This window comes from Dendropsophus ebraccatus, chromosome 9, assembly GCF_027789765.1.
Source record: "Dendropsophus ebraccatus isolate aDenEbr1 chromosome 9, aDenEbr1.pat, whole genome shotgun sequence".
NCBI lineage: Eukaryota > Metazoa > Chordata > Amphibia > Anura > Hylidae > Dendropsophus > Dendropsophus ebraccatus.
Window position 1 is genome coordinate 34,720,828 of NC_091462.1, and position 22,823 is coordinate 34,743,650.

A 22,823-nucleotide genomic window follows, 5' to 3' on the forward strand; every position below is an offset into this window, starting at 1 on the left:
TAACATGCTGCGAAAAAAAATCATTTGCGCTGTCAAATTGAAAAAAAGAAAAAAGGAATTTGTTTTGATTTCGGGGAGTTTTGCATTTACGCCATTCGCCCTGGGGTAAAACTGACTTGTTATCTATGTCCCTCAAGTCATTACGATTACAACGATATGTAACATGTATAACTTATATTGTATCTGATGGCCTGTAAAAAAATCAAACCATTGTTAACAAATCTATGTTCCTTAAAATCGCTCCATTCCCAGGCTTATAACACTTCACCTTTGGTCTATGGGGCTGTGTCAGGTGTCATTTTTTGCGCCATGACATGTACTTTCTATCGGTACCTTGATTGCGCATATACAACTTTTTGATCACTTATTAAATTTTGTCTGGATTTGATGCAACCAAAAATGCGCAGTTTTGCACTTTGAAATTTTTTTGCGCTTACGCCATTTATCATGCGAGATCAGGAATGTGATTAATTAATAGTTCGGGTGATTACGCACATTGCGATACTAAATATGTTTATTTATTTATATTTATAAAATGGGAAAAGGGGGGTGATTTGGACTTTTAATAGGGGAGGGTTTTTTTTAATTAATAAAAAAACATTTTTACTTTTATTTTTACTTTAACTAGAAGTCCTACTAGGGGACTTATAATACACAGCACTGATCTCTCATAGAGATCAATACGGTGTATATACACAGCAAAGATCGATCAGATCGGTGATAGATTGTTATGGCCTGCTGCAGATAGATTGCTATGGCCTGGCACGGGCAGAAGAACGGATCTCCCTCCCGCGATCGCATTGCGGGGGGGGGGGGGAGAGATCAGACCCACTAGACACCAGGGATGCACGGATCAAAGCCTCTAAGTGCAGCTGTCAGGTTTGACAGCTGCACTTAGAGGCTTAATTAGCTGGCGCGGCAACAGGACCCGCGCCAGCTAATAGAGGCGCTGCCCGGCTGCACATGTCAGCCGGGATCAGCGAGACCCCGCTCTGAACACCCCCCGCGGCACCATGACGTATCAGATACGTCATGGGTCGCTAAGGGGTTGATGTAACAGTAGGAGGTACAGTGATGTGTTCCTGGTGTTTGCAGTGCACAATATAAACTGTGCCACTTGAGCAAGAAAATTCTAGAGTGCCTGTAAATTCTTTACTATTAAAAATGTAAAATTGGCTGTGACATGAAGGGTTTAACTCCTTTTTTCCTCCTTGTGTTTAAAAGGCCATAGTGCTTTTATTTTTTTCCATTCACAGACCCATATGGTTGTGTTTTTTTGCAAGACCAATAGTACTTCTCAATGACCCTTTACTTTTCCATAAAAGATAATGTGCAAAGTAAACGGGGGGGGGGCTGAAGGTATTTTTCACATTTCAGATGGGTTTTGCTCTTACACTGCTCCCCATGTGGTAAGACGGACATCTTATCTATATTGTGCAAGTCAGTGCAAATACTATTAGAGAGGAGCGAAATTACATTACGAACCAAAAGGCAGCGCTTCCTTTGCTCGGCAGTCAGCTTATAGGACAAGCTACCTTTCATCTCCATTCTGCTCCAACCACGAGTGCCTGGAAAAGCTGTACCCAGTCCTGCGAAACTGGGAGAAGTTTCCCAGGACTGGATCCAGCTTTTCCAGGCACCCAAGGGGGGAGTAGCACAAACTTCAATGCCAGCAGCCTGACATGCTGACAACTGATCCTAACAAGTGCTTCACTTCGTTCCTACTGTAAATTCGTCCATCCCTTAAATACCAAATTTAAAAAAGTGAGGAGTGCATTATCATACAAGCCCTGATCAGTCACTGTTTTTCCCCTCCACATGGAGTGTTCTTAGGTAGAGCATATTTGTCCTCTCCTTTGTTTTAAGCATTTTCAACGTGTGTAGGTATAGAAATGGTGTGAATATTTATAATGAGCAGATAGCATGTCACCGCTGTTTCAAGACTGGAAACACACACAGCAGTTCTTTGGAAAACTGCCACTGCAGTATTTGCCAAAACCAGAAGTGGATCCAACAGAATAGAGAAGTACAAGTCCTCTCTTCATATTTTCCATCCCATTTGAATCAGTTTCTGGCTCTGGCACAAAAACTGCAGCGGCAGTTTTCAGAGGGGAAAAACAGCTGTTTGTGTTTGTAGCCTAAGGGTCAATATTTGTGCAGACATACCAATTGCCATCCAAACACTCGGCAGTGATGGGCCATTTCACTGGTGTACAAGGATTTTTATAACTCATTTAGACCCATTAGAAAAACTGAACTGCAAAAAATGTGTAATTTCATTCATCTACAATACTTCAGATGATTTTCCTTTTTATACATTTGTGTGATTGACTACGTGAAAGCATGAAAAATAAGTCACAAATAAGAGAAAAATTGACTTCCAAAATACCTTCAGCATAACCAAGCCCAAAGCATTTGCTGGGACCTAGGACCTGCAGAGTACATTTTATCTGAAGACGGAACAAGCTCATCTAACCACCTTTTGATTTTAGGCCTGAAATTACTACCTGACTATCAACTGGATTCAGCAAGTTACACATATTTGTAAATTATTTCCATTTAAAAATCTCAAGCCTTCCAGTACTTAGCTGCTGTATGCCCTGCAGGAGGTGGTGTATTCTTTGCAGTCTGAAACAGTGCTTTCTGCGACCACCTCAGTACAGTAGATCACCATAAAAAAAAAAAAAAACCTCTCCTGCTCTGGACAGTGCCTGTCACAGAGGTGGCAGCAGAGCGCTCTGTCATAATAGAAAGAAAACTCCACTTCCTGCAGGACACACAGCGGTTGATAAGTACTGAAAGTACGGGTATGTGAGGAATTGTAGAGAAAAGTTTCCTGCTTGAAATTCCTCGCCAGCGGAACCCCGCCGTGCACTGTGTCCTGCTTTGAGTGAATGAGAGGGCACGCACGCGTCCGCTTTCTCCCTTCTTTGACTGGAGGGCAGCGGAGGAGCGTGAGCCCTCTCATTCACTCAAAGCAGGACACGGAGCATGGCGGAATTCCGTGGCGGAACGCCATTCTTGCTCAGTGTGAACGGGGCCTTTGGGTGAAAAGTGGATCTGCAGCAGCAAATTCTGCTCGGAAATTCTGCAGTGTGAACAGAATGGAAATCCCATTGAACACAATAGGACTTTGCTCTGTTCATATTTTACGGGAGGAATTTCAAGCTGAAATAAGAGCTGATTCCTCTTCAATTTCTCACCTATTCCTCACTTTCTGGCACCAGCTGATTTAAAAACTATTTTTCACCAGTGTACTCCTTTGATGAAGATGGCGAAGAGAATAAAAAGGTAAGATAATTACTTTCATGCTCAGCATCCGTTGCCCTATGGCAGTGATGGGGAACCTTTGGCCCTCCAGCTGTTGCAAAACTACAATTCCCATCATGCCTGGACAGCCAAAGCTTCACTTTGGCTGTCCAGGCATGATGGGAATTGTAGTTTTGCAACAGCTGGAGGGCCAACGGTTCCCCATGGCTGTCTTATGGAAACATAACAGGTTATGATTCCCCTTTAGAAGGCTGGTCAACTTTACCCATCCACTGTTACAAAAATGCAAGAAAAATGTGTTTTGCAGGTTACATATTCAAATATTTAATAATAAATTTACAAGGGTTACAGAGGGTCTGTACCCAAGGCATTCAATGACTCTGTATCCAGAAGAGAGACGCAGTAATTTAATAAAAACTCAAATGCCGATATAAAGTAAAACGTTTACAGATTTACAGATTTGTACTTTATTTTTTTCTTTAAATCTACCTATGCAGCAAAATTCCACCTACATGCATATTACAGAAATATACCATAACGAAACACATAGGAGCAAGTATAAAAATGCATTATGTTTTAAACAAAGACAGAAATCTTAACCTATTTAAATGGCAGGAAAAAAAATCATGGGAGTATAATTTTAAACCAAAGAAAAACACATGGAATAAAAATTAAAAAAAAAAAAAAATTTAGAAGGTAAAAGAAAAAAAAAAAAAAAAAGACGCCAGATTCTGAGTGTACAAGACGCAATTTCACATCATATACAACTTTATAAAAAGGTCGTTACAGCTTAATTGGGTGAATATCTGATTGCAAAAAAGTGCTGACATAAAAAAAATGACAGTTCACAGTTCAATATTAAAAAGGTGTATATTTCAATTAAATCACTGAAAAATAAAAAAATAAAAAAAGGAACGAAAGTTGTATTTCATCTGGGGCTTTGCGATTTTCATTGAAAGCTAAGATAAGGAAATGCTAAAAATAAGCTGGAGTGGGAAGGACGCGAGGGGAATGTTTTATTTCTGAAGCAGGACACAAACAGCTACAACATATTACAGGCCACCAGCTCAACATTCAGAAGATACCTTAGTTTTAGCTCCTCGTTCTAATAAACCAAATCTTTTTAACGTTTTAGTTTGCAAAATGGGTTTGGTCAGTTTTTAGTTTCTATGTACATGCCAGGCCTTGGATCCAGGTAATTTATAGGGTGATAGGGCCCATTCACAGGGTAGCAATCATTCAGTATGTTAAAGTGAAAAAAAGTTTTATAATGTACAATCCAATCAGATACTTTTAACAGATTGAAAAACAACCATTGGGTCTTAGAATACCAACTCATTACCTAGTATGGGGAGTTTTCTAGCATAAGTGTATTTTGACCTATCAATAAGACCTGAAATAAAAGCCAATCCAGCAGCTGTGTCTACCACTGATCTGAGGTGGCGATTAGAGAAGAGCGAATTTACAGTAAGTTAGTGTTCACGAAAACCCGAACACTTGGCATAGAAGAAGATGGATGCAGACGTCCTGTAAATTCATTCATCTCTAGTGGTGATCACCCTTAAGATGAAAGGTTATAGGAATACCTGTCTCAGAACATGGCATACTTTTCACAGGGAATGGCTTAAGATCAATGGAGGCTCCAGATGCCTGATTCGACTTACGACAACTAATACAAGCCTTGCTTTAAAACCCTTAACTAGATAGAAATTCTGTAATTTGTTAATAACCTGTCCAAAGAAGTTTTAAAGGGGGGAGAAAAAAATGGTCTTATTTCAGGTGAAAGGAAAAACAAAAACAAAAAAAAACCTTGCCATAAAATGTAAAGCAAATGTGTGATCTATACGTTGTTCTTATTATACATACATTCAGTGACTTAAAGGCAGTTTAACTTCACCAACTGTGCTGAAGCTAACTTGTGAGAATAGAATATAATGCTAGATGAATTTTTATAGATTTTGGAACGGACAAATATATTGAGTATGAAAACAGCAAAAGTCAAAAGAAAGAAAAAAAAAAAATAGTGTTTTATTAAACTACCACACTGTTATAATACACTTTTAAACATACACTTTTAAAGGTAGTTTTTTTTTTCTTTTTGTTGTTTTTTTTTTTTAATCTGAGGTGGTCATAACAATAAGAAATAGACCCAAAACGAAGCCGGTAAATAGGTGAACTGTTGTAGGTGCTGCAGTTTTTTTTTTATCTTTTCTTTTTTTCTTACGCTACGTCTTAGAAAAAAATGGTATAGACCATACATACCTGCAATGTAACTTTGTATTTGTACACTTTCTATAGTTGAAAATATAAACAATTATTAAAAAATAAAATGAAAATACAGCAACATAATAAAAAAACATATACATATTTATCAGGTACATGTATTAGATACATACAATTTTAATGGGTAGAAGCAAATAGGTTGTTTAAATGCTGATTCACCAACTAAGTTTAAAAAAAAAAAAAAAAAAAAAAAAAAAAATAAGAAAAAACCCACCCTTGTATTTTACCCCCTTTAACCCATGACTAGTATTTGTATGCCTCATGTTGTCACTATGGAAAGGACTCCGATCATGTTTGCATATGCTAGACTACTTCATTTACAACGGTTTTGATGTCAGAGTACTCAGAAAATTGATAGATGTGCTGCTGAATGACAAACAGTTCGCTATTTTTTTGGTCCACCAGTATTCAATAATGTGGGTGCTTAATCAAAACTATTAACCATTCCAAAAACAAACAAAAATGCGTCAACCTACAAAGTCTTTCTACGTTGGTTATATTGCCTCCATGACTTAAGCAATTTTTCAGCAAGATTTGGTTTGGCAAATTAACGTTTGCGCATGGCTTTTAATTTTTTTTTTCCTTTTGAATTTTTAAACAATCCAGACAGTGGCTGCAGCCAGGTTAAAAACCTTGTTGTAGATTTTTTTTTTTACAAGAAACATTTTTTAAAAAATTGTGTACATAGGTTCACCTAGTTAAAACAAAAAAAAAAAAAATCGGTTGTTAAATTTTGGTAAGTTGGTGAGTGGTGGTGAAACCGAAGCCAGGCTATACGTGAGCTGGGAAACATGATTTGTCAGTTTATGCATAATAAAAATTCCAGTCATTGAGAAAATTACAAAATTTCATCCCATAACATAATGTCTTTGTTACCCATCAACTTTGTTATCTTACAATAGATAAATACCAACATGTTCTTAATTTTTTTCTTGTTTTTGATGATTTTTTTTAAGTTTTTTTTTTCTTTTTACACTAAACCACACAGGATTGATGCATTTGGTTAGACTACCATATCCATCTGTCAATATTATTTATACTCGTATGTGTCATGGTAAAATTTCATCAATTCTAGATTCCAAAAGTACCTACAAAAGCCATGCAATTTTACCATTTCTTCATACTTATGGAATAGCATACAAAGTAAGGCATTTCAGTGTCATGTATAACCAAGTTACTGTCAATCCAAAAAAGTTTGCACATCAATAAAAAGATATCTAAGAACTCAAGAACATTGTTTTTTTTTCCTCACTACTGTATAAAAATAACCACAATTAATAGGTGTTGTGTGATATTTACTCAAGTGTCTCATTTCCAGAAACTGTGACAAGCTGTAGGGGAATCTCTGAATTGGAGAGGAGATCTTGACTGCTGGTGCCTGTATTTACAGTTCCTATGCCGGATACAGACCCCTGTTGAATGTTTGCAAGGATAAGGGTTGTACCTTCGGCAGTTATCAATGTATCATCTGGCTTAGCTTCTATTGATGCCAATACAGCGCTGCTGGCATGAATGCCTTTCTTATTCTGATGGGTTTTAATGTGTTTGGCAAGGTGATCACTTCTCATAAATCGCTTGGAACACTCTGGGCACACAAACTTCTTTTCACCTGTTGATTGAGAAGTTAATTTGATTAAAAATGTAACAAAACATTTCTTTACAGCGTAAAACCATGGTCAATTTAAAAAAAAAAAAAAAAAAAACTATCAGAACCTAATGTCCAGAAAAAAAAAAAAAAAAAATCAGCCACTGTTAAAGGGGTTATTTGGGTAACAAAAGCAATATTCTAAACAATACCTCTCCCCAATACCGCCCTATGTCTAACAGACATGTATGACCTATCTTGCAGCCTTTACCTGATTTTTTTCCCTCATACTTATCCACTCTGGACATTTAAAATCTTTTTCTGTGTCCTCTCTCTGACAACACGCTACTCCCTCTTCCTCCCTCCCTTTGTAGACACAGGATATGTGACCTCCTCTCTGGTGGCCAGGTTATCTATTGACTTGATACCCCGTCCCCAAGGAGACATTAACTGCATCATCTCCACGCACCTGTGCTGCTTCCATAGACTTACATGTGTCCCTGAGCCTAGATGTTTGTAATATGAAGAGTTATAGTTCTATCTATGCTTGTTGTCAGTGAATGCAGGTATATGTACCTGTCTTTGTGTCACAGCTCTGTATATTGTAAGGGTTATAGATTGTATTGTAAGTGTTATAGATGTTCTTAAAATCTGAAGGGAACTAGAAAGTTTTCATTCACAGTCAGCAAGCAGAAATCTAAACCTACAATACACCCCCCCATCCCCTGGTAAACAGATGCAGTTCTGCAGCACATAGCTACACCGTGCACACGTCAGCTCTGCTACATCATCAGCTAGTATGGAATACATACTGGGGTGATGTGATGCAGTCCTGTGTTTACTGTACAATAGTAATGACAGCAGTGGACAGGAAAGAAAGCTAAGGGGGAGATTTCGCAAACGGACCAATCAGGGAAATGCGTGATGGGAAATGTAGTTTTCTGGTTATAGATCGGCTTTTAGAAAAAATTGTAACTTAGGAATGGCAGCAGCTAGAAAGACAGGAGATGGCTTAAAATACTCAGGGGAACTTGGTGAGAAAGACCAGCTAGCATTTAAATTTTTTTAGCTCTTAGGTGGATAACCCCTTTAAACAATATGGCTGATTCTTACCTGCTGTTTATTTTCCTCAATAATGGCTGCTTTTCAGCTCTGCTTGATAAGTACACAGCTATAATCATAAACTGCTACTACACTGAAAGGTACGGTACACCTACGAATTTCAGATGGACTTAGACTAATGGTCTAAGTGACAACTGAATGTTGCAAACAAGAGACTTGAAATACACTGGGGTTGAAAATACAGAATGGGAGAATTATCAAGACCTGTGCGTAAGTCATGATAAATTAGGTGCGGAAGCAGGTCAGGCCTCCTCCACAACTTGCCCATCAGGTGAGCAAGGTGTTTGTTGGGAAAAAGGTGCATTAATGAGCAATTACCCCCAAACAAATCTAAATTACCAGTTTCTAAAAAAAAAAATTATAAATACAAAATAAAAAAATAAAAAGGATTAAACTCTACCAACAGAAGGATCACATGGATCCTGGGAAAGTATCAAAGTAAGTTAAAGGATTTATTGCAACTTGGCATTGTACAACTCTTAAATGGGTTTTCCAGGACTCTAACACTAATGGCGGGGTGACTATACGCCATAATGAAGTGAATGGGAGCTGAGCACTTTAAAATGAAAGGTGCAGTCTTCTCCCAACACTATTTGTGCTGAAGCCGCATCTCTGCCAAACTGCTGATCATCTGGGGTTGCCAATGTCCTGAGGATAGGCCATCAATTAAAAAGTCCCTGTAAAATCCCTTGAAGAACAGAGACTGGTAAATCCCTTAAAACACCAAAATGACCATCAATTCTTACCAGTATGTGTCCTTCTATGTCGCTGTAGTTCATCACTTCTTGTAAACCTTTTGCCACAGAACATCCAAGTACAAACAAATGGACGTTCTCCAGAATGCCAGCGCAGATGAGCTCTTAGATGTGATGTTTTACCATATACTTTACCACATCCTGGGATATGACAGATGTGTTGCTTTTTCTTCCCCAGGTTGGTACCCCTAATACAGTTAAGATAAATTAATAAATAAAAGATATCCACATAAGCAAACACAAACAAAACAAAAAAAAAGAAGATGCATAGGTAAGGCGTCGTTCACATGGAGTTAAACTGTTGGAATGCAGAATCCCGCCAGCCTCCCTGTCATACTGGAAGTCTATGGGAGGCGTGCGCGCCTCCTCTGTGCAGAATAATATCCATAGACTGCCAGTATGACACACAGGCTGGCAGGATTCCGCCAGTTTTACTCCGTGTGAACAGAGCATGTTCACAAGTACAGTATACACTGCAAATTTGATGTTGCTTAAGTCAACATAAACATCTGAACACTGCATCAAATCTGCAGCATATATAGTATGTGTGGACATACTCTAAGCCCCTACAACAGAATAAAAAAAAATAAAAATAAAAAAAATAAAAAAAAGACATAAAATGGGCTACTATACAGCTGTGGTCCTCTCAAAAGTGTTTTATAACAGGTACACTAAGTGACAGTGCCCATTTAAAGGGATTATCCATGATTTAAAAAAAAAAAAAAAAAAAAAAAAAAAAAAAAAGGACAGTTATGGAACTGTTTTTGTAAGCAGCTGTTTTTCTATTCCTAATTTTTTTTTTTAAATTGCTAGAAATGGCAACATTTCCAAAGGGAAAAAACAGACATTAATGGGGAAATTTATCAAACATGGTGTAAAGTAAAACTGGCTCAGTTGCCTCTAGCAACCAGATTCCACCTTTCATTCCTCACAGACTCTTTGGAAAATGAAAAGTGGAATCTGATTGGTTGCTAGCGGCAACTGAGCCAGTTTAACTTTAAACCATGCTTGATAAATCTCCCCCAAAGCCCTTTTTATATAATTTTCAGACATCCTCTCTCTTCTCGGGACACATAATAATGTAAGCAAAAGGAACAACAATTTTACTGGAAAGCTGGCTACCGACCTTCCAGCTCCATCTTTACAGTTGGGACAAGTACATGCCACTCTTCTAAGCCTTTTTCCCTCTTGATTTGGTTGGTCAAGTTCATCAACAACCTGGACTCTCAGGTGGGTTAAATCATTGGTATTGACTGTAGAGTCACCAGTTAGTTGCCACTCCTCTGGATCAGGTTCTTCTTCTTTAATTCGTATAGCTATTTAGAATGTAAGAAATGAAAGTGATTGAGGCTTTAAGATATAACAATTTATAATAAAAGCATAAACTTGTGCGGCTTCACAAAATACTACAGCTCACACTTTGCAGTAGGCTGCAAAATCACCAATTTGATGTTTCTATTGTGAAGTGTTGCACCTATTTGCTTTTCACTTTTCCATTTCAGGATGAGGCTACATGAAGATACAAAGAACAATACAACTGTAATAAAACCAAAGGAAGACACAGCAGATGTTACCATGTATCCTCAAAATGACCTTGCGCAATTATTCTCCATAATTGTTAAACACTGTTTATAGGCAAGAATTCAGCTGCAATAAAGCACGCTATAAGGTTATATTTTTGAGCACCCCATAATGTAATGGATATGTAGAACACAGAGCTCCGAATAGTAATTCAGCTCATGCTGCAATATCTAACAAGAATGTACTAAAATTCTGCAATATAGTGGGTGAACGGTGGCTCTGAGATACCCCTTTATTACCCTCATGCCCCAAACTTCTATAAACCTACATGCAAACTTTCCAAAGTTTGTTGGCCCGGCAACTACCATAACCTCTTCTACTGTTCTTTTCATATGGGATAGATATATTACACTGTATTTTCCGGCGTTAATGCGACTGGGCATATAAAACGACCCCTGACTTTTAAGATGATTGTCAGGGGTTCACCTTACACGGTGTATATATAGCATTACTTTCCGAAAGTTTTCATTGCTTTGCAGCAGTAAGGGGTGACATAGCGCCATGTTGCCACCAACAGTTGTGTCAGGAACTGCAGTGCTTCAAAAGCCCTGGTCCTGCAGAGTTAAGATATCAGCAACGCTGCTGCATACAATGTGATACAAAGTCTCCCTCCTGTCTATTGTATTGCATGTTAGCAATAGAGTACAATATTATGGGCCCTTGGGCAGAGCTGTGAACTGCACCAACCCCCCCCCCCCCCTCGTTGACCAAACCCTCCCAACCTTGCAACTTCTTCCGCCTTCCCAGATACATCTGCAGCCACCTATAGCCAATAGTAGCTCTGCTGTGCCCCCCATAGTAATGATGTCTTTTGCTGTGCCCCATAGCAAAAATGTCTCCTCCTGTGCCCTCATAGTAACCATGTTCCCTGCTTACAGTAGGTGAAGCAGCCTGTGCCAGTAGCTCGACAGCTGCTGCACAGTTAAGAAGAGCAAGTGGGGATAACTGCCAGTCACCTAGTGTAATGTCTATTCCAATGGTAAAATGCATTTAAATAGACATTTGAGGACAATCAGTATTGCTAATGCTGCCCTGCAGTTCCTCACAAGTCCCATGGTCACAGGGGTCATGTTGCCCTTTACTGCTCCCCGTCAATGAAAATTTTATATTTTCTATTAACTTTACTTACAAAGTTACAACTTTTCAAAAGAATTGTAAAAAAAAAAAAAAAAAAACTTGTGGTGTGTATAACTTCAATAACAAATTATTATTTTTAGTTCCCATGTCTTTATCATAACACACTGATCCTGTAGTCACATGATTTGCCCCTTTCCTACTAACCTCAATTTTGCAAGAAACAATACTCAGAAGGAAGGTATTACATGTTTGCGGAATTCAAAACCCCACAGATATGAATATCTACATGGTAGCAATATAGACAAACTGGTACGCCTTCCAAAGCATCTATATTCTGTTGTCAGAACGGACAACACAGTCTCTGTCACTGGCAAACTACCAAATAGTCCAGTGATAATATTTAGCACAGTATGGTATACCATATGTTTTAGCTTTGGAAGGCTAGTAAACCAGAAAGATTAGTACAGCAGGTTTTAATTTGACTATCACCAGATAGGTGCAGCCCATTTCTTCTGTGTTATATAACTGCACTTCAAGAGCTCAGCAAAGCCTGGGGAGTCCTGGAAAACAGATACAGCCTATGGCCTGCAGCTGTAATTATGTTTCCAGGCAGCCATAGGTCTGTATCCAACTTCTGCAGCCAGCGGTAGTCCAATGCTGCATGATATGACTCTTTAGTTAGATGGTCAGATATTTTATTTAGAATCTGTTTCCATTTTCTGATTGTAATTGTTTACATTTAATTTGTAGAACATTATTCAGAAGGCTGACATCTCACCTAAGCCGTTTTAACAGCATTTAGTGACATGCTTTACACCAAGCCCCATTCCCACTAACACAATGAACATCTCCAGACCCTATTCTTTGTATGGGATACACTTGAGAGCATGCTCTTTGGCCCATTCCCCAAGAGGAATTGTGAGTAACAGCCATTGCGTCTCTCTTATCTATATACTGGTGTCACCTGTCACTGTTCTCCTATCTCTGTTGATAAGGAGGGCACTGCTGGGGGGGATGATCTGTACAGGACAAGTAGTCTCAGCTTTGTTTTAAGCCTAGTAGGGAAATAAAAACTGCAAGATTTCAGGATTTTATAGTATGATTGAGAATTAAAAAACACTGAACAGTCTTAAAAATTTGATTCAAAGGAGAAGTCCCACAAAAAGGAGTAAGGTAGGGGTAGCGGGAAAAAGTAAACTTACCTGTCCCTGTTCCCCACAGCACTGCTTTCGGGGTCCCATTGACAGCCACCGGCCACCTGCAGCTCTCCCAGCTGCAAAGTCTCATACCCGCGTAATCAGTTACCCGCTCAGCCAATGAGTGATTGGGATGGGACACTGACCTGGTCACTGACTGGCTGAGCATGCAATAACTTAGCCAGGCCTTGACGAAGAGCAAGATACCTAAGGTACCCGGATTCTAGCCAAAAATGACACCCAGTGGCAATCAACAAAACCTGGAAGCAGTGGAACGGGAATGGCCGAGTATACTTTGTTATTTTCCAGCGGCCCCTGCCTTCCTCCCTTTTTTGAATTTCTTGGGACATCTTTAAATAGTTGGTCATTTTCTAATGATGCGTCCTAACTGAGAAAGCCACTAATTGTACCCAATCCATTACGAATAACCAGTGTGCCTTATAACTTGAGATTTTCGGCCATACTGGACTGCTTTTTATTTAAAGGGGTAATGCATTAAATTAAACAAATGTTCCCTTTTTTATTTCTTATTGGCAGGGTCCTTTCTTTTATGATAGATACTGGTGACCAGCAGCCACAGCTGTGGCTGCTGGAGAGGATATTGGCAGGGGGACACTGAGGGACACAGGGCACTGGAGGGACACTGGGCATCCCCCTGCCATCATCCTCTCCAGCAGCCACAGCCCGCACAGCTCTGGGAGTCGGGTCGTGACATCACCATGTTATCCAGGAAGTGAAGCCTTGATACAGTAGTAGGTGCAGGGAAAAAAAACACTATGTGCATTTCCCGTAATAAGTGTATATTGGTGATTTGCATAACTTTTGTGAGGCAATAAAATACTTAATAAAAAATTTTGCTGGACTTCTCCTAAATGTTTTTGCAAATACATTCACTTAGCAAATTTACCCCCTAAAGATATGACACTGATTTCCTCCTCATTGTCTAGGTTATCAACCACCACCTGTATATCCACTATAACCATATAAATATCAGAGTGGTGGTCTGTAACCTAAACAAGAAGCTGTAAACAAGAAGAGGAAAGGAACAGCATTGCAGGAGAAGGAATCAAGTTTACTAAATGAATGTATTAGCAAAAATCATTTAACTTTAGTCCTACAGGTATAACTATATTAGTTGAGATGTTAGTACTCTTTTAGGCTATGTTCCCACACAGTATTTTTGCTCAGTATTTTTAAACCAAAACTAGGAATGGATTGAAAACAATCATTTAACAACAATTCTGCTATTAAATGACGGCTAAACACTCAATTTCAATTGAACACAGCCTGTGCTTTCAATCCACACTCTGTTTTGGTTGAAAAAAAACTGACCGAAAATACTGTATGAACATAGCCTTAAAGGTAATTGTCCAGACTTAGAAAAGCATGACTGTTTTCTTCCAGAAACAGCACTTTTCCTGTCCTCATTTTGGGTGTGGTTTTGCAGCTCAGTTCAATTAAAGTGGATAGGGCTTAATTGTATTACCACACACAAACCGGTCCCAGGGGTGGTGCTGTTTTTGGAAGAAAGCAGCATGGCTTCTTCTAATCCTGGATAACACCTTAAAGTGCCACTCAGCTCTCCCTGTAGCCAACTAGACTTTTTCAGGCCTGCAGACCACTCATCTCATTTGTTCAGTTCTAGAAGTATAACAATGACATGAGGCAAACAACCACCTACCTGTTGGGCTGTCAGAGTGCTCTCCGTGCTGCAAATGGATACCCGCAGCATCCACAGAGTTTACTGTAACAGTCTGTAGGTTTGGCAACTGACCAGTACTTAAACTAACTGGAGTACCTCCTCCGCCAACTTGGCCAAGTGTGAGTGTCTGCACAGGCGTCAACGTTATCTGTTGAGGAGAAGAATTCTGAATCTGCAAGTTTTGCAAGTTCTGCACACCTTGTACTTGAAATGTCTGCCAGGCAATTTGGCCGGAAGGAGTCACTGTTTGGGCTTGAATCAAGAACGTTCCAGGGTTCAGCTGCAACTGAAGGTTTTGCAAAGCTTGTGACGATATGCCTTGACCTCCAGCCTGGACTGCCTGGATCGCCTGTTGCGCAATGCTTTGCACAAGCTGGGCTTGACTGGTGGGCTGCTGACTATCTTGAAGCTGGATTTGCTGTACCATTTGTTGCGATGTAGAGACCTGAATATTCTGTGACTCGTCAGAAATTGAAGTCTGGATGTAGTTTCCCTGAAGATCAGTTGTTTGTACATGCCCAGATGGACTCTCAGCCAAACTATTTCCACTCTGCTGAAGCATCCCTGTACTGTCTATAGTAACAGGAAGCTGAGATGAAGAAGAGGTTGGCACATACAAGTCTGCTTCTGAGTTTGTTTCGCCACCTTCAGGAGAAACATGTTCTTGCTCTGCAGTCCTTTCAGAAGCATCAGAGCCATCTATGGCTTGTCCTGCACTTATCAAGTGTCCATCTGCCGTAATGCCAGTCATGGCTTCTGAGCTACCAGACAGACCCAGGGAATCTAGGTCAACACTATTTATAGGAACAAAAGTTATGTTACCGGGAAGACCAAGTGGGACATTAGCAACAACTTGGGTTTGTCCTCCATAAGTTGAGCCACCAATTGTAACTCCTTGAATCTGCTGAAGCTGGCCAGCTTGTGTTAATATATTTGGATTTGATGACAAAAGACTAGCCGAGTTTCCAGGGATAATCTGAATCTGACCGGATTCTTGATCTAAACCACCATTATCAGAAGAGGTGGCGAAGCCAAGCTGGACCTGCTGACCATCGGATGTCTGAAGCTGGGGGATAACTTGATACTGAACATTAGAAAGCGTGCCATTGGCAGTGTCTGTTCCTTGTGCTACAGAAAAGAGGTGCTGATTCTGCAGAGTCTGAATGGGCAGCACATACTGTCCACTTGACGTTACAGTAGCACCGCTGGGAAGCTGAACTATATTTCCTGCTTCATCTTTCAGTGCAGCTTGGGCTGTAGTCAAGACTTCCCACCTATTGGGTCCTCCTGTCAATTGCACAGCTGTCAAATCCTCGGTCTGTATAAAAAAGAAGGACAATTATTATCAGACAAGAGGAACCTGCAGAGTATAAAAGCAAGAATATATATATATATATATATATATATATATATATACACATATATATATACACATATATATATACACATATATATATATATATACACATATATATATATATATATATATATATATATATTATATATATATATAGCTCTACCTAAAAATAAACATTGTTTGCGATCTATTGAGATTATTCTAGATTATATTCCCAGACCTCATCTCAAACACCCATAAGATGATCATGACAAAATATAAATGCAGCACTGTGACAAAATATAGTCTATTCTAGTGTCAATTTATATTCATAGGCTATAATACTGATTTCTAACTAGGTGTGAGAACCAGACAAACATTTAAGAAAAAATAAAAAAAAGTCTGTTAGGTCGTCATTCACTTCTCCTCATCCAGTTCTGTAATGCCCCTATTTCACAGGTCGTTTAGAGGAGCAAACGAGCGCTCTCAGCGCTCGTTTGCTCCTCGTTCCCCGCTCGCTGCCGCCGCTATTCAACGCAGCTGCAGCGAGCGTGTGAGTGCGGGAGGGGGCGGCGGGGAGCTGCGGGGGGGGCTGCCCGGGGGATCGCTGATCGTCAGGGCAGCCCATAGGATATTCAACGGAGCGACGGCAGCAGATCGCTGCTATATCAGTCGCTTGTTTTTCAACATGTTGAAAAACAAGCGACTGCAACAATCAGCCGACATGAACGATGTCGGCTGATCGTTGCACTCTATTCCACCAGACGATTATCGTCCGATATCGTCCGAATACGAACGATAATCGTTCCGTGGAATAGGGCCTTAAGACTGACAGATCTCTCCCTATATGTGCACTATACAGGCACCTGTCCATCCACTGTAACTGGGCAGGAACAAAACCTCAGGGAACCATCAAAATGGAACCTTACTCTATGGCCTAGCTAGTTGGCAAATGTCACACAGACATGTCAAATTTTTGATCAGTTAGGGGTCTTCCTGCAGAGACTTCCACAGATCTATAGATACAGCTGAGAGAAGTGTGCAGCAGCATGGTGCTCACTTTGGCTCTTTGCAGGAGTCGGGCTCCATAGACTTCTGCAATGAGACACACTGAACAGTGAACAAAGGAGTGCAGCATGCTGCCATCCTCTTCTAACCCCTGTATCTATGGATCTGTGGGGGGTCCTAGCACTATAACTCCAACCAGTCAAAACTTATGACATGTCAAAAGTTTTCTTAAAAGTAACGCTTCAAGTTGCAGGCTAGAACACAGCTGTGCTGGGCTTTACAAGTTCATTTTTCAGTAAGCCGGGGCTGTTATCAGCGGGCCCTTCCTGAATAGTAAGCAAACAAGTAGACTGTAAAAAAAATATATATATATATATTATAATATATATATATATATATATATATATATATATATATATATATATATATATATATATATATATATATATATATATATGTACCACATATAAAATACAACTAGCCAAAACTCAATGAAACAGTGATTAAACAGTATGATGTCTAACTAGAGAAAAATCTTAAAACATTACTATAGTAGGTCTTTATGAGATTTTATGGAAAACATTGTCCCCTCAAATTGTCCATGGCCTGATCACGGACAATCTTGGGAACCATTGAAGTGAATGTCCTAGTGCGGATGGCGGCACAGATCCCCCAATGTGCAGCCCCCACCCCCTCCAGCAGCAGAAATGACAGGAGCGCATAATGTGTGCACTCCTGTCATCGCATCAGACAACTACTCACCAACTCCCCCTTTGCTGGCTGGCTTACATGTTCACCAGAAGTGGTGTGGACTACGCTGCCTTCTCCCAGCACCAGCACAACCAGTGTAGTCCACACCACTTCCGGTGAATGTGTGTAAGCCGGTAGGCACGGTAAGTAGCTGTCAGATGCAATGGCAGAAGCGCACACATTATGCGCTCCTGTAATCTTTGCTGCCGGGCTGCACGTTTATTAGGCTATCTGTGCTGCACAGACTCGGCGCAGAATACGGCCTTCTATCAGTTTGAATGGGAGGGCTTGCATGCCTCTTCGATCAGAGAATTGAGCGGAGAGGTGCGGAGGCGCCCAAGCCCTCCCCTTCAAACTGATAGAAGGCAGGATTCCGTAGAGTGAACGGGGCCTTAGAGTGCATTTCTAAGCAGAAAACAATTATTTTGCATTCCTTCAAGGATCACTTTATACAGTGGTGCCTTGGTTACGAGCATAATTCGTTCCGGGACAGTGCTTGTAATCCAAATCCACTCTTAAACCAAAGCAAATTTTCCCATAAGAAATCATTGAAATGCAGACAACTGGTTCCACACCTCAAAATATCACTGTGTACCAGTATAGTTTATCCCTTGATTATATGCACAGTACACACCAGCAGGATTGCAAGGGTTAAGTTGTTTAGGGTGTCATCAGGAAGCTGAAACTGGCCAGAGAATACAGGGCAGAGACAACTTTAAATACATTTCTCTGCCTGCACTAAGGATTTGTGCATCCAAATCCTTCAGAGGGGGTGCTGCAACATCATCCCCCCACCTCTTATACATAGTGGTCCAGATGAGGGTGCAGCAGGGGTTAAGAAACTCATCAGCCCTGCTGCATTACAGCCCCCCACCCCACCAAATCCTTCCTAGGGCTGATGCAATAAAATGACAGACACACAGTCCAGGTCCATGTACCATTACAAGGGTGCTGCAAGGGTTAATAACCTGTCCGGGCTCTCTGCTTCCTGCTGCAGCACCCTTCACCACTAGTGACAGAGCTGGAAGCAGAGACCAGGACACAGGAGGATCACAGAGGAACAGGGCAGACCCAGCAGAGGCTGGACACGATGGGAATCGTCAGGTACCTGCACACAAGCACGCTGGCTGCCCTCCACACACCAGTACAAGCTGACAAGCTCCTGGGACACTGTAATGGTGGGAGTGCTGTGGAATGTGTATGTGAGAGGCAGGCAGCAGCCCCGGAGTGTGATTAAACAGTGTAGAGGGCGTGAAGAACCCAAAGGATTAGGATGCAGGCACAGCGGGAGCTGCTCGTATTACGAAGCAATGCTCGTTAACCGAGTCACAATTTTTAAAAAGCCTGAGCTAGTCTTTCAAAACACTCGTAATCCGAGGTACCACTGTATATATATTTTTTATATATTTTTGTTGAATTTTGCAATAGTGTACAGACATTTATCCACGAATGCATAAGACAGGTGGTAAATACTACCAGTAGGTAGTGTATCAGATATTGCATCGATCATTTACAAATACAGTAAAAAAAAAATTCTAATAGTTGTAGAACACAGAAAGCAATCAAAACAATAGAACATTACAACAACATTTCACTATAAGTTCAGTAGGGGCCTGGGCAAAGATATGGTCCTATACATCACACGTATTATCTCCCATATAGACGAATATGTGTGTATGTATCGAGGTACGGGGCCTCTTAAAGTGTAACTGTCTTTTTTTTTAATTGCAGAAATCAGTAGTATGAGCGATGAGCCAAAAAAGCCTCCTTCTGTACTCAAGAAGCAATCTCCCAGCCTCCCCCCCGACTTCTTATCTGTGCATTATCAGGCAAACACGTCTTCATTACAGAGAAGCCAGTGAAGACGGGCTCTGCTCTCTCCATTCTATCCTTATGGAGGGGGGAGGGGCCGAGGGAAAAGGAAGAGGTAACATGAAGGTCAGCTGTTTGTAGACTGTCTGGGCACCTAAAACGCAGGATTAGGCGGATTAGTTGCTGGGCTAGGAGTGATAAGTATTTTATAGATAAAAACCTTTTTAGGACACAGACTCCTGCCGATCAACTCCCCAAACCAGGAGAGTGGGGTGCTGAAATTGTAACGCTTACAGGAGTCAAGTAAGAACGTCCTCAGATATGAAAGCAAAGGTACACGAGTCATCGGTATATGGAGTGACTTTGAAAGGGTAGGCACCTTTCTCATTTCTAAATATACATATGAGCGACTGGTCTCTCCTATAGCCAGAGGTATACTATCACGTAGGGGCCTAGAGTAGTACAAACGTGTTTGCTTTATCTGCATGAATGAAAAACTTGACTATTGGAGGTACAACATGCCATCTAATATAAAACAAAGGAGAAACAAATACCAAGATGTTCTGGGTACTTATCCCCACAAAAAGAAAAAAAAGAAGAAAAAATTAAACACTTATAATTTCAAACAGCACAGCACACTATCACACTGCTACTTTGTCCTATATTTTAGGCAAAGGCTGCAATGGCTGAGAACCCAGCCTTTATATACTGGGCAATGTTAAGGTTCTGCAGTGCGGGCACAGCTGTGTAGTGGAAAGCGTTAGGCAGGTTGTGTGTGCGAGTGACATCATCTAACATGACTGCAATAATGCCCCTGTGTGAGGTTTCCTGCTCCAAATAACTTCCTCCTGTCTCTGTAGTCAATGAGACAGGATATGGTTTAACAGGCAAAGTCTGGTGGTCACAGACATTGATATGTAATATAGAGGAGAGTGCATGACAGCATCCGGTGTAGGTAGAAACTTAACTTTTATTCCTCCATTAAATCATAGAAAAGTTAACTCAAATTGATCAGTACAGGTAAACCCCCCCCCCCTTATATATCCACAACTATTTGCAAAGAACGAATGCAAAACTTTAGAACACACCTCAATCATTATTATCACGTGTAAGTGCAGCGCAGGCATCATATGGACCAATGATAACCTAGTGCCTCTATCTCCTAAGTGACCCTCGATCATATGGCCATCGGGTAATCATGTGGGTCAGAAGAATCAATGCACATACAAAACTGTGCTTGATCCTGCCAATAATATGAAGAGAGAAGAGAGCAGGTAGGCTCCACCTAGTCAGCAGCAGTTATTGAATCTGGTCCCATGTCCTGAGCCAAGGAAGGCTACAGGCTGAAACTAGGAAACTAAATATAGGTTAAAACAAGATGGGAAAAGGCTGCAGAGGGCCGTGGGTTATAAAAGTAAAGGCAGAATCAAGATTTACACAGCACTACCTGTGTGTATTACCTGCCTGCTCAGCCACTAAATGGCTAAGCGTGCAAGTGCATTTGCAAAGTACAAGGACCGAGCTATGCAACAGTGGGAAAGGTACTATTTTTTTTTATTTATTTCTTTTACAAACAGAATTCCCCTTTAAGCATAACTCAGTGCTTCTTCAGTTATACTAGGTTTACAAATCCATAAAAAAAAGGCTCTTTTCATTCTTAGGTCATATTCTGACACTGATCATTTAGTTACATTTATTTACACAATATAAAACTGGCAGCAAACAGCATATGTAAAAAAAAAAAAAAACACAGCTACTTTCTTGCAAAAACGGCACCACCCTTGTCCTCAGGTTGTGTGTGTATTACAATTTATTTCCATTATTTTCAATAGAAACAAAGCTGCAAAACCAAAACAGGAGGAGGAGTGCTGGTTAAGGAAGAAAGCAGTCATGTTTTTGCAAGTCCAGATAAACCCTTTAAAAAGGGACATGTAATCAGCATTACTGTAAAAAATTAGATATTAACAGTATAGCAGAAAAAAATAAAAAATAAAGAGGCAACAGCCAAAGCAATACAGGGGGAAGAAGAGCCTAAGGCCCCGTTCCCACTGAGCAAAAGTAGCGAATTGTCCGCCGCGGAATGCAGTTAGCCTCCCGCTCATAATGGGAGTCTATGGGAGGCGCGCGCTCCTGCTCTGTACGCGCTGAAGAATGAACATGTTCATTCTTCAGCGCGTACAGAGCATGAGAGCACGCTTTTGCTCAGTGGGAACGGGGCCTTAAAGGAGAAGTCCGGCAAAATATTTTTTTAAAGTATTGTATTGCCCTCAAAGTTATACAAATAACGAATATACATTTATTATGGGTAATGCTTATAGAGTGCTTTTTTTCCCTGCACTTACTACTGCATCAAGGCTTCACTTCCTGGATAAAATGGTGATGTCACTTCCTGGATAAAATGGTGATGTCACAACCCGACTCCCAGAGCTGTGCGGGCTGTGGCTGCTGGAGGGGATGATGTCAGAGGGATGCTCAGTGTCCCTCCAGTGCCCTGTGTCCCTCAGTGTCCCCCTGCCATCATCCTCTCCAGCAGCCACAGCCCACACAGCTCTGGAAGTTGGGTTGTGACATCACCATGTTATCCAGGAAGTGACATCATCATGTTATCCAGGAAGTGACATCACCATGTTATCCAGGAAGTGAAGCCTTGATGCAGTAGTAAGTGCAGGGAAAAAAAGCACTTTATAAGCATTTCTCGTAATAAGTGTATATTGGTGATTTGTATAACTTTTGGAGGGCAATGCAATACTTTAAAAAAATATTTTGCCGGACTTCTCCTTTAAGGCCCCGTTCCCACTGAGCAAAAGCGTGTCACCATTGCAGACATCAATTACCCACAATTCAGGGTTCTTGCTGTGCAGCTTTCCATGTGGTTTCTCAGGGGTTTTCTTTTAAGCTTCTACTGATTTCAATGGGAGCTTCCAAGAGGGACTACTCTGAAAACAGGCAGGTCACTCATTTTTCATAGTGCCGCTAGTTGAAAACCACATCCTTTTCTGCGCATTCCCCAATTAAGTCAAATGGGACATTTTTAGGAGCATTTTCTTCCCACGTGAAAACTCTAGGGGTATACAGTTGCTTATACCGAATTCTGCAGTACTGTGTGCAGCCGCAACTAATAGCGCTTTGTCCCCTTTAAACTACTGATAAGTGGGGTGCAGTATTCAGACCCTTACTAATCTAAGATGGCCTATTCTGATAACGGTCATTAAAGGGGTATTCCAGGAAAAATCAATAATTTAGCAATGGAAAGGGTTAACCAAGGTTAACCCTTTCCTAATATACTTACCTGTCCGTTTTTGGCCCCCCAAGGAGATCTCCCGTCCGGTCACGTGATGGTCCAAGC

General features: G+C 40.6%; 1 protein-coding gene across 6 annotated transcripts in view; it reads right to left on the reverse strand.

Annotated features, from left to right (window-relative positions):
* Window positions 1-6,831: 6,831 nt before the first annotated feature.
* The window catches only part of SP3 (Sp3 transcription factor), a 29,935-nt gene continuing 13,943 nt past the window's right edge, over window positions 6,832-22,823 (reverse strand). For all 6 annotated transcript variants that reach the window (XM_069982955.1, XM_069982957.1, XM_069982952.1 and 3 more), the window contains 4 exons: window positions 14,551-15,889; window positions 10,142-10,331; window positions 9,007-9,203; window positions 6,832-7,162 (listed from right to left, as the gene is read on the reverse strand). In XM_069982955.1, coding sequence (XP_069839056.1) covers window positions 6,849-7,162; window positions 9,007-9,203; window positions 10,142-10,331; window positions 14,551-15,889 — 2,040 coding nt within the window. In that variant the 3' untranslated portion in view covers window positions 6,832-6,848. The remainder of the gene's footprint in view (window positions 7,163-9,006; window positions 9,204-10,141; window positions 10,332-14,550; window positions 15,890-22,823) is intronic.